The sequence below is a fragment of the Eumetopias jubatus genome, unplaced genomic scaffold, assembly GCF_037043125.1.
Source record: "Eumetopias jubatus isolate StellerSeaLion01/CBP00866 unplaced genomic scaffold, mEumJub1_p1.0 scaffold_2, whole genome shotgun sequence".
In the NCBI taxonomy this organism is placed as follows: domain Eukaryota; kingdom Metazoa; phylum Chordata; class Mammalia; order Carnivora; family Otariidae; genus Eumetopias; species Eumetopias jubatus.
The window spans coordinates 79,772,774-79,785,935 of record NW_028274808.1 but is presented as its reverse complement, the minus strand read 5'-3'; the positions used below and the strand labels follow the sequence as shown (position 1 = coordinate 79,785,935).

The 13,162-nt window shown below is 38.8% G+C and overlaps 1 protein-coding gene across 2 annotated transcripts in view; it reads left to right on the top strand.

Annotated features, from left to right (window-relative positions):
* Positions 1-314: 314 nt before the first annotated feature.
* The window catches only part of EDNRA (endothelin receptor type A), a 54,631-nt gene continuing 41,783 nt past the window's right edge, over positions 315-13,162 (top strand). For both annotated transcript variants that reach the window (XM_028125269.1, XM_028125268.1), the window contains exon 1: positions 315-734. In XM_028125269.1, the coding sequence (XP_027981070.1) occupies positions 315-734 (420 nt within the window). The remainder of the gene's footprint in view (positions 735-13,162) is intronic.

Genomic DNA, 13,162 nt, shown 5'->3' with positions numbered 1-13,162 from the left:
GGGAAAGGGGAGGCAGAGACGCAGAGAGAGAGAGAGAGAGAGACAGAGACAGAGATAGAGAATTTGCCATAATGGAGCTTTGGTCTTCTCTTTGTTTTTCCCGCCGTGGGATAACCTGACACAGATGATCTTACCCAATTACCAAATATACACTACTTTTTACTTGAAGTAATAAAGAATCATTGACTACAATTTAATTGGCAGCTGGATTTTGTAACCAAAATTATTTTTCCTCCTTTCTTTTCCAGGTGAAAAAAAAAACTGAGGGTATAAAGGCAACACAATAAGAGACACTTCCTCAAATCTGCATCGGGATGGAAACCTTTTGCCTCAAGGTGGCCTTTTGGGTAGTGCTGGTTGGATGTGTAATCAGTGATCATCCTGAGAGCTACAGCACAAACGTAAGCACTCCAGTGGATGACTTCACCATTTTTCATGGGACAGAACTCAACTTCCTGGTTACCACTCATCGACCCACTAATTTGGCCCTACCTAGCAATGGTTCAATGCACAAGTATTGCCCGCAGCAGACTAAGATTACTTCAGCTTTCAAATACATTAACACTGTGATATCTTGTACTATTTTCATCGTGGGAATGGTGGGGAATGCAACTCTGCTCAGGATCATTTACCAGAACAAGTGTATGAGGAATGGCCCCAACGCGCTGATAGCCAGCCTTGCCCTTGGAGACCTTATCTATGTGGTCATTGATCTCCCTATCAATGTGTTTAAGGTAGGAAGTAACCACAAATATATTTGCAGGTTTGAACATATGCTCTGATTGCACAGTAAGAGAGTTGCTGCCGACCTTTGGAATTTTAGTCCGCGTTTTTACTGAGAGTGATTTCTGCAGCCTTAGAACTCGGTGGCATTTAAAAATTTTATTATTTGTTAAATGTTGCACATATTTGCTAACTTAATTGTTAACAAAATCGTATTTCTGGGATGACTGTTCAAAGTCATGGTCTTTAGCGAAGCAGATTCTCATGCCAGCCCTGAGCTTGCTGAGTGGATGGGCAATGGTGGGAAGCAACTGGATTTTTCTGAGATTCAGTTTGCAGGGTGAGATCTATTGAGCCCAAAGAGTACTTAAAATAAGTATCTCTTCAGTTTCTATTACCTTTTTAAGGTGCTGCCATTCAGCAGCCAGATATCCACAGTACGTCTTGAAATGAAAAGTACCCATTTTATTCTGACTGTCTGGATTGATGATGGAAGGGCATGCTGGCTTCCCTCACTGATCTGGGTGGCGTACAGTCAGTGGGGTCCATGGGATGGCGGGCCAGTGCTAACCTTGTTGAACAGTGTCACTAAAGCTATTTAAATTAGGCATCAGTTTACTGTCACCTCCTTCGTTTCTTTGGTTTATGGAGTTTTCGGACGCACTGTGTCCCCACCCCTGAGCAAGGCAATCAGGATCCCAGGACAAATAAGACAAAGTCGGTGCCTCAGCCCCGAGGAAGATAATTAACCCACTGTCACTGTGATCACCTCGCTTCAGGGACCAGTTAGTACCGAAACAAACTAAAGCCAAAAAGAATTAGATATGTCGTACTTGGTCTAGCAGTTGTGGAGGGGAAATTGCTGCAAGAATCCAAATGACCTAAAACTCAAGTGAAATCACGTGGTCTATGCCAGATGTTCTGGAATGTCTTTATTCTAACTAAGCCCAGGAGAAGTGCTTTCCCCAGCCTTTATTTTTTTCTTCTATGAATTATCCATAAAAAACAAAGCTATTCTGAGCAATAATATTCTGCAATGTGACTTTAAATGGCAAATTTTTGTTTGAAGACATGATAAATTTTAAATGAGGCTCTCGGTTTCCAATAGATACACTTAAACGGTGGCAAAATTATACTCGCCTCCCAGGAAAAGCGGCAGTACAATGAAGTGCTAACAATAATGCTGAAAACATTGATCACAATCTTGAATGTTACAAATAAGAACCATTTCAGAATTACTCCAATATACTCTTTGCAACATTGGGGAAATTAGACAACAAATGATTTTTTAAAAATATACCATCTCTTTTCACAGAATAGCATGAAAACATATGTTTTCTATTTGAACTTAAAATGGGATTTCAGAACTGAACTATGATGCAAAACTTAAAATGTGCAATTAACTTAAAATGTTTAGCACATGCTACAGATCTTTAATTTTTTTAAAAGGTTATTAATTTTCTCTTTATGAAATATTATGTGTAAACACTTGACTTTCTCATGACATCTTTCTTTAATAATAGATGTAAAATGTTTATATGACTCTTATTCAAAATTTTACTCCAGTAGTCACGTTGTAGAGTATTAAACATTGATTATTCATACTTACACACTAGCTAACCAACCCATCAGGGCTCAGGAGAATAATTATCTCCAAATTAATTATTCCCATTTGACCATTTGCAAAAAAGCTTTTTGGAAAATCAATATCTGAAACTTGCTTATGTCTTTGAGGTGCTACCTGCCAGTCACCAGACTAAACGTCATTTCCATTCCATAGCAACATTTGAAGTCAGATCATCTGGAATATCTCCAGTTGGTGAAAATTCAAATAAAACTTTGTTTTACATTCATATAACAATGGGTAATAATTTACACGTCCTCATTTGACCATACGATTCTTCCCTCTTGGGAATCCAAGACTTTATATACCTTTTTATAGTTCTAAATAATGTGGACAGTTTAACATGTTTTCACATCACAGGAGTACATTTGTGTAATTTCTGTTTTTTCTAAAACTCGTGTAATGAGTCATTTAACCAACATTCATTTTAGAAAGTAAACCTTTTGGGTTACATAATATATATACAGTTTAGTTATTTTGATCTTCTCCCAGAGGAAAAGAAGAAAACATTTGAGTAAGCTAAAAAGCCTCACAATACTTAGGGGTTATTTCTCCTTCATTCTGTCAGCCCTGTCCTCTAGGTTAGGAGACCATAAGATGTTGCAGTTTCCCCAATTTCGGCCCAGGAGAGTCAAGAGAAATCCCTCCAAATGATGTGAGCTCGTAGCCCTCCTGCCTTTTGTCCACAGCTGCCTCCTGCCTGTAAGAGTCTGATGCTTTGGAGTCTCATGTATCAGACCTGTGGACTCCTCTGACCATGGCAAGCTGCCCTGCGTTATGGGGCAAAGTAGCAGTTGTCCAACTCGCTTTACCATTTTGTTTAGTACTGAGTGGCTCCTGATGGTCTGTGAGCATTCTGATTTCCAGAAGTTTCCTAATTGATCTCTCTATCTTCAGAGGTTCTTTCCTCCAGCCTCTACTGGTCTTCACTTCTACTTACTGAGCATTGCTTTAATAAAATATACCCAGGAGCTCCCACGTTTAGTAGTCAAGATCCTCCTTCCTCTGACCACAGTTCGCCTACTTCTTACCAGCTCCCAGCATGCGTACACAGCTCTGGTCAAAATGCCATCACTACCCCTAAATCAATGACATTCTCAGAGAGGCTAGACCTCGTCACTGAATGGCTGCTTCTGAAGGATTTACAGATCCTACATTGAAAAAAATGAGTCCGGAGTTACATATGCCTCAGAGAAGAAATACGCCAAAAAAGTGGAGCGAGACTCCTCTGGCCTGGCTTATACTCGCACACACAGACAAGCTACCTGGTGATAAAATCAGACGGTCTGAGACAATAAAAGACCAGACCTTTGGTGTGGAACCAAAGAAAGCAAATAAATGCCAATTTCCTTCTTGGTTTTTGAGCATACAAGGGCTTTGCAAATGGCAATGTCGAAGAAAAGTTATTACTAAGTTTAACAAAGGATTACTCTAAATTATGCAAAAAGCAGAATATCAATAATTACAAGAGAAGACTGACAAAAACAGGAGAGAGGAAAGGAAGGGAGTTACAGACCCTTTCAAATATCCACCCTTGTAACCTAAACTGATGATGGATTTGAATTGTCAAGAAATTACATTATCTGGGGCACCCGGGTGGCTCAGTTGGTTAAGCGACTGCCTTCAGCTCAGGTCACGATCCCAGGCTCCTGGGATCGAGCCCCGCATCAGGCTCCAGCCCCGCATCGGGCTCTCTGCTCCTCGGGGAGCCTGCTTCTCTCTCTCCCTGTCACACCCCCTGCTTGTGCTCTCTCTCTCTCTCTCTCTCTCTCTGTGTCAAATAAATAAGTAAAATCTTTTTAAAAAATTACATTATTTGATACATGAATTTTCAAGAAATGCACAAATTTAGCCAGTAAATTAATCTGTATATAAATTGTTTACATTCATTACAATGGCAAAACAAGTAAAACATTGTATCTGTGTTTAGGGTCACGAATAACCTCCCAACTACTAAATGCCAATATAGGTTGGAAGTACAGAATCTAATGATTGTACTCTTTACTGATCCCATGAGATTATGTTAACACCCTGGAGTGTTGTCTATAGGGAGGTGGGTTTTAATTTTGAGTAGAGTGGAAACCCTACAAGTGATGTGTGTGCACGGGTAAGCCAAAGTTGGGCATCACGTGCTTTCAGGATAGCAGCTCACCCATACATGCGCATAGATGTGCCCGTAAACCACTGTACATCAGCCCATTCAGGAGAAACAGGAATGTGGGGTAATACGTGTATGACAGGAGTAGATCTGAGGGGATTAGAATGGTGGCCAAGGGAAGAGGAAAGAAGTTGAGTCCAACAGCGTAGCGTAGAAAGCGCTAGCATGCATCGCACGGAGTAGAAACCAATGCTATCGTAGATCATACTGTAGGTGAATAATGTCCCCATTCAGCATGGGAGGTAAAAGTGGATTTGTGAGAACAAGCTAACCAGCCAGTGACAGAATCCCATAAGTGATTGTCAGTTACTAATTTGGTCCACTCTAAACACCTACCTCTTACTGAGGACAACAACGAAAAATAAACAAATACAATTTCTGTTTGAAATTATCAGGAATATTTTGCAATGGAAAATCGAGACTCAATATGTTGCTCTGGCAGAGGATCTGAGCAATGTGGAAACCAGAGACAGTCGCTTGGAGCCAGTTATCTCCGTATTCACACAGCCTTTGACATCTTGTGCAACTGGAATCCATCCTGTTGTTGGGGCAGCCATACAAAAGTTGTTTTCTAACACATCAAATCATCAAGGCAACTTCTGCCTCAAAGTTAAATTGCCACAACTTATAGATTGTGTGTCTCAAACGTGATAGTTGTTCCGTAAGTGCTTTTCGGTATGATTTGATTTGATTAGGGTCTTTACTGTTAAAATTCACTTCTAAACAGATTTCTCCAAGATCTTCATGGTAAAATATTGATGGTGATGATGATGACGATGATAATTTGTCGGAGGGACTCTCCATTTATGTACATAGGATATTACCTGTGGCCTCTACATCCTAGTCCCAAGTTGATCGAATTGCCCACCAAATTATTGCAGATGTGATAATGGTGGTGTTTCCCTTTTACTCATCTTCAAGCAAATAAAAACAGATCTTTCTCATGTACTCCAGTAATAGTGCTATATAATCATAAAATTAGGAATAAAAACTGTATTCCTTGAATTTTTCGAAAGAAAAGTGTGTCCCTTGACCAGGATCTCTGCGCCCTGTTGGTGCATTGCATCCCGGCTAAATGTTTCCTGTGGGGTAGCTCGGACCCTGCCTTCCCTCCTGGCGACTCCTGGGCACACGTTCTTCTACCTCCATTTACTCCAGCTAACCTGGCCTGTCTGGGAATACCCGGATGGTCTTTCTACCTGGCATATTTTTCCCTCATGCCTCCTCCGACTTATTCCACTTGATTCTTCAGATCTCAGCTTAAACATTTATCTCTTTGTCTGCCAAGTATCCATGACCCAAACTGGGTTATTGCCTTTTTCATGGGCTCCCATGACACCCTCTATTAGCTCTGAAAGAGCGTTTAACATATACTCAATTATTGTATTTACCAGTTGACCTGCCAGTCTGCCCCACTAGACTGCAAGTTCCTTGAGGCAAGCTGCCATCATTCTCCATTTATACAGTGTATCTCCTGCATCCAGCATGGTCCCCAACTTAAAAAATATTTGATGAATGAGTAAAATAAGAAAATGTACTGTATTTGCTTCTGTAAGAATGTTTTTCCTCCCACATAATTCCAGATCTAAAAGCTGACGTGTTTTTTGAATTTGTTGAATTTCTACTTTTTTCCTGCAAACCAGGAATGTCTCAGGGTCCATAAATCTGCGAGATATGTGTGCCAAGCAGAGTAGGACATAACAACAGGATCATTTTCCCCCTTTGCCTTTGTCTGGGCATTGTGTCATGTACCTTCCTCTGCGACCTACAGACAATTGAAGAGTCTTTTTTCAAGTTTCTGTGCAATATGCATTCTTGGAGCACACCTGATGGGACTGGGATTGAAATATTAAACCTACAAGTGATGTGGGCTATCAAAAGGAACATTCATGTTATTAAAGATTGTATTTGCTCTTTAGAGAACAGGAAATAGGTTGAGTTTCTGGCATTGCTAAGACACATGTGCATTGCAAAATTCATTATGCTAACTAGCTGATTTCAGAATATCTGTACACATAAAATGACAGAGTGATAAATTTATTACCCAATTTGCTGTTCGTTACAAGGAAGTTGCTGTCTGGAAAGGCTTCAGAAACCTCTCCAACTCTACCTCCTGTTCTGACTTTTCGTTTCCTGTGTCTGGGAACCTCATTGCTTTCTCTCATGGTCATGTTAAGTAATTATTCTCATGTGAGGTTACTCTGCTAACCCTTGGCATTTGGCTCAGAGCAGTTATTCCTACTTCAGGGGGATGGGGGATGGAAACCGTCCATAACTGCAAGATTGTTCCCATGGCTGAGGAGGGAGGGATGGTTTCAGTCCTGTTCTCATTAGGAAGGTGTTGAGATGTAAAAGGCATCATGGCTGATGATATTCCTCCATCGAACACTTAAGCAACTAGAAGAGGCTGCTGTGCTCTAAATTTAACGTAAAATAGGAACGCATAAAAGCTTTACTTTTGAGAAAACAATTTTCACAAGATACACTGTGTGTGTGTGTGTGTGTTTGTGTGTGTGTGTAAATGTGGTGCTGCTTCGAGTACTCGGATCAATAAAAGCAGATGTTCGGGCTATTTCATTCCGAAATATTTCTATGGTGTCTTCATCTCATGAGTTGCTAGGATATGAGTGTTATTTCTTTATTATCATACAGGTCTAGGCAGTCGGTGGAAAGAGCATGCGCACTAAAATGAAAGCGGGTAGGGAATCAACTTTACTGTCTCTGAAGTTGATTCTAAGACTGGAGTGATTAAATAAGGACTGTTCTAAGAAATTCTGTCAAAATAAATTTGGTATACTGCCAGCAGTTCTACAGCTGCTTTCCGGAGCTACCGCACCCTCCTGGGCACTAGAATAACTGCTTTCTATAGCGACAACCTTATTTTTAATTAGGTCTAGTTTGTCTTGGAAAAACTTCCCTACATTACAAAAGTTAATGGTTGAAAGTGAATTCGATAAGAGGACTAAATGTAAGTATCATTCAGTATTAACTTTTGGTACCCTTATTTTTAAGCTTGAACATCAAAAATTTTACAAAACCACGTGCTCTGAAATGTTTACTAAGATTTGGAGTCCCCAGTGTTCCTGGACTCAGGACACAAAGATCAAGTGTGCCCTCAGGAAGATTTAATACTCAATAGAGGTTACTTTTAGAGTTTAAGCATCTCTGAGAGTTTCATTGACAGTTTGCCATCTCAACTTTTAAAACAAGTGACTTAGAAAAGAGCATCAGTACTGGAAACTGGTCAAATCATGCTTCTCGTAACACTAATCCTAAACATAGGATCCCTATTCTTTTAGATCAAGTTTTATACTAAAAGATAATGGGAATGGCAATGGATTGGCCATTTGGTTACTCAGTGACATCAGATCTTTCTTCTCTAAATGTTCTTCCTTTATTCATTCAATAGATATTTATTGAGCTCCAACTATATACCAGTCATTGGGGAAATAGCAATGAAGAAAAACACTCATCCTTGCTCTCAGGGAGCTTACATTCTAGTAGAAGAACAAGACAATAAGCATGTGAAATAAGTAAATATATAGCATATGAGATAACTGCTAAAGAGAAAAGTAAAATGGGAAGGAGGAATAGAAAGAAGGGAGAAGATATTAATTTTAGAGTGGGTGGCTAAAGAATGCCTCAATACAAGGTGACAGTTGAATAAAAACCTAAAATATAAAAGAAGCAAACCATGCCACTGTCTAAGGTAAAAGCATTCCAGCCAGAGGAAAGAGCGAATGCAAACTCCCGGAGGCAGGAATGTGCCTGGAGGAGTAAAGGACCAGCGAGGAGGCCATAGTGGTGAGTGGAAAGGAGAGTGTAGTAACATGAGGTCTCAGGGATAGACACAGAAGGTATGTGATGGGGGAAGCAGATAACATAGGGCCTAATAATAGAGTAACCGTATATTTTAGCATCCAAACCAGGATAGTTTGAGAGTGAAAGCAGATACTGTCAATAATTGCATCTGGGCAATAGGCATAAATTCAGATTGTCCTAAAAATACCAGGAAACATGGTCACCCTACCCGTACATCTTTATAAAGCCCTTAGCCTTTTCCTCTGAGTGAGATGGAAAGCTTTTTTTTTTAAAGATTTTATTTATTCATTTGAGAGAGAGAGAGCACAAGTAGGCAGAGTGACAGGCAGAGGGAGAGGGAGAAGCAGGCTCCCCGCTGAGCAGGGAGCCCGATGCGGGGTTTGATCCCAGGACCCTGGGATCATGACCTGAGCCGAAGGCAGACACTTCACCGACTGAGCCACCCAGGTGCCCCGAGATGGAAAGCTTTAGAAGCTTAAGAGCAGATGGTGACATGATTTCGTTTATATCTTAAGAGGATTCTCGCTCCTAGGTTGAGAAGCACTTCCTGAATCAATGAAGGAAAAATATACGATCTTAAAATACGTTTTGTATACCAATGCATAACATGAGAGTAGCATTACCTGCAGCTTAACTAGTGTGTGCTTTGTGCCAGGCTAACTCATTTGATCCTCACAACAAGCCTGTGATTCACTACTGTGGCCTGAAAATGAAGAAACCGAGATGCAGCGTTTAACGAATTTTCTCAGGGTTACACAGCTAGCAGGTGGTAGAGCCAGGATTAGGATCCAGTCTCATCCCAGGGACCATGCTGTCTCTGAGCAGCCATCCTGCTTCTTTCCCACATACCTCATAAGGCAAACTTTATAGTTATCCAAATGCCATCCCTTGTACAGAAATAAAATTGCAAAGACTGTCTTCAAAAATAAAGTCAGACCCTTTTCTCTCCTCCATTGAACCCAACAGCTTCTTTAGTTGCTTATTTAAGACAGAAGTGACATATAAAGGAAAATGTGTGCAATTCAGAGATTGCTCTCCAGAATAGCATCTATGTTGTAAATCTTGCAGATTGCATTGGCACATCTGGTAAACAGATTTTTGTATTCCATACTCACTGTCATGTTGGCAAGGTCAACCGACAGAAAGGAACCGGAAAGTAAAATAATAAACTGAAAAGAAAGGTTGAGTTCTTGATGAACTGCTTGTCTAGAAACATGCATCTGCTTATCTGCTCAGAGGGACACATTTTGCCAAATAGGTGTCTCACCCAGTTCTTGCTGGGAAGGCTGGGCAATTTTTCTGTGAACATGAGACAGAAAATGAGTGTCTATGGCTAGTCCATAGTTTTATTTGGGGTGGAAACATCAGATTTTATTGATGAAACTAAATGCTGCATTCCTAGACTTTCCTTTCTAGGTTTCGCAGATGCACAGGAATTAAAAGGGGAGTGTGAAACACAATGAATGACATTTGGGAATAAGTCTCAACTGATATTTAAAAAAAAGTCAGAAATCTTCAATTTAAAAAAATTTTTTCATAAGAACTCTATGTTTTGTGAAGTGATTCTATTGACTAAAACTATTTAGGGGCACCTGGATGGCTCAGTCAGTTAAGCATCCAACTCTTGATTTCAGCTCAGGTCATGATCTCAGGGTCGTGAGATGGAGCCCCGCATTGGGCTCCGCGCTGGACATGGAACCTGCTTCAGATTCTTTCTCTCCCTCTCCCTCTGTCCCTTGCCACTGCTCTCTCACTCTCTCTCTTTCTAAGAAGGAGAGGAAAGGAAAGGAAAGGAAAGGAAAGGAAAGGAAAGGAAAGGAAAGGAAAGGAAAGGAAAAGAAAGGAAAAAAAGAAAGAAAGAAAGAAAGAAAGAAAGAAAGAAAGAAAGAAAGAAAGAAAGAAAGAGAAAGAAAAGGAAGGAAGGAATGAAGGAAGGAAAAAGGAAGGAAGGAAAGAAAAAAAGAGAAAGAAAGAGAAAAGAAAAAGAAAGAGAGAAAAACAAAGAAAGAAAGAGGAAAGAAAGAAAGAAAGAAAGAAAGAAAGAAAGAAAGAAAGAAAGAAAGAAAGAAAGAAAGAAAGAAAGAAAGAAAAAGAAGAAAGAAAGAAAGAAAGAAAGAAAGGAGGGAGGGAGGGAGGAAGGAAGGAAGGAAGGAAGGAAGGAAGGAAGGAAGGAAGGAAGAAAGAAAGAAGAAAGAAAGAAAAACTAAGCATGGAACTTGAATAGCCCTAATTATAAAAGCAACAAGTAAAGCAAATAATTATTGAACATGTTAAAAGTGTCCACAGCCATAGCCTGTCAAAGTGTGAAAGGTAATGAGCACACATCTCTGCCAAATACTGAACACTGTACTATGCCCCGTCCCACATGAGTTTTCTATCTGATGAAGAAATTATGCAGAATGTCTGTACCAAGAGAGAAAGAAAAAAAAATCTCTGCTGTGAACTTTTAACTTAGTTCCATAAAATAAAAATGTCTAGGACACTCCAAAATTTCTCCTTTAAAATAATGTCATTTATGTCATAAACACCATTTCTTGGCATATTCCCACCGTTTCCTCGAATTTGATTTTCTTATAGAAGCTAAAACCTATGAAAATTAGGGAAATGTTACATAATCTAAGAGCCATAATACTGTGTAAACTTTTTAAAATTTTTATTGAATATAATATACATCCAGAAAAATGTACATGTCAGCTCCATGAATTTTCACAAAATGAACACTCTGTGTAACCAGGATCAAGAAACAGAACATTACCTGCACCCAGAAGTCCCTCAGTCATTAACCACCCTAACTCCCAAGGCAACCACTTTCCTGACTTCTAATGTCATGAATTTGCCTGTTTTTGTATTTTATGTAAATGGAATCATATGATATATATTCTTCTTTGTATGGCTTCTTTTGCTCAACATTATATTTGTGAGAGTAACCCACATTGTTGTGTTGTAACTTATTCGTTCTCATTACTCCATAGTACTTCCTTGTCTGGATATGCCACAATTTATTTATCCACTCCACTATATGGAGGCATTTAAGTAGTTCTTAATTTTGAGCTAATAAGAATAGTGCATTTATGCATATTCTCAAAAGCATCTTTGTATGCATACATATGCTGAAATATATATACATATGTATAACCTACATATGTATATATAAAAATATATATGTAATCCTTACATATGAACATACGCCTCTATATTAAATATATATTCTAATTTAAATCTTGATTATAAATCTTTAATATAAATTTTGATCAGTAATTTTGGAGAACTTACCAGGACATGGTACAGTATTAGGAATCGGGCAGTATTTCCTAAACAGGAATTTTTTTCTAATTCTAGATGCTCTAAAGACCTGTGTGGTGGTATATGTGTGAATTTTGTTCATTGTAATTCTTCTTTGCCTTTCAAGCAAATCTGTTACCTGCCTCCATAATGGATAATCCCCAAATCAACTCACACATTAGCTAAGTACCTATAGAAAACACAAATCTAGGATAGCCATGACTTTAGTGGCATACATTCTGTTTGAAAATACAAACACATACAATCAAGTTAACCCAAATGCCACTGCAATTTTATACTTTGGTGTTTTGTTGAAAGTTTTTGAGACCACCAAACACACACACATGAAAAACATTTTGAATGTGAAACACCAATTAACATTTTATTTAAAAACAGAAACACTGTCATTTCTCATTCTCCCAAAGTAATATATGCATCTAAAACAAAACTAATCAAATTAATTTCTAGAGTTACAGAAATAAAATTAGGTTTCAGCATTTTCCATTATGGCTATAATAAATGGTTATTTATTTTATAATGTTAAAACACACCATGAAACGCAGATTCAAAAAACGCTTTTTTAAACCATGATTGCAGACAGTAAATGTTGTGGGAGTTTAAGTTGAACTGATGAAATTTTCCACACAATCTTTCTGAGGTTAATTTTGTTAAGTGACGTATCTTGGATGTGCCACTTGCTAGGTAATACTTGGAGGTTTAGTTATAATCTGGTTACTACACTGGTAAGGGAGGGTTGCTATAGAAATTTACCAGTAGTAAAATATAGTTTATGAAGACAAAATAAAATCCCCCTTAATGTCATCTGCAAAATTTGCATTGCAGCATCCCGATAAAGAAATTGTATTCATCAAAACCACCGACTCATGGAACATTACATCAAAAACTAATGATGTAATATATGGTGATTAACATACATAATAAAATTTAAAAAAATTAAAAACAAAAAACCTCCGACTTGATTTCAAATGGAACTTAACAATGGTCTTACAATGCAGGTTATACATACTCCCAGAAGGTATTCAGAAGTGTGTGAAATCTTATGAAAATGCATTTGAACTCAGGTGATGTGTTGAAACTTTTCCTGCTTTTGTTCCAAAGAAATAATTAGCTTCACAGTAATATTTTCATTGGTGTTAATGGACGGACCTTAAAGTTGCCTCCAGTCCTGGGCCACGAAGTGAATCTGGAAGGTAGTAGACACTAAAAGGGAGACTCCAGTACCTCATCTGCAAGCGCTGAGTACTTACCACTTCTGCTTTTTCCTGATTCTCTGACCCAGGGGTGGACAAACTACAACCAGTGGGCCAAACCCCACCCATCGCCTATTTTTGTAAATGAATTTTTATTGGAACACAGCCATACCCAATTACTCACATAAATAGTTTTGACAGATATCATATGGTCTGCAAAGGCTAAAATATTTGCTATCTGGCCATTTACAAAAAAAAAAAGCGTGGCATCTCACCAACTACCCTGCTCCTGTTTTTCATCCTTGCCTCTCATTCTTCATTTTGATCCCTAGCATGTCAAAG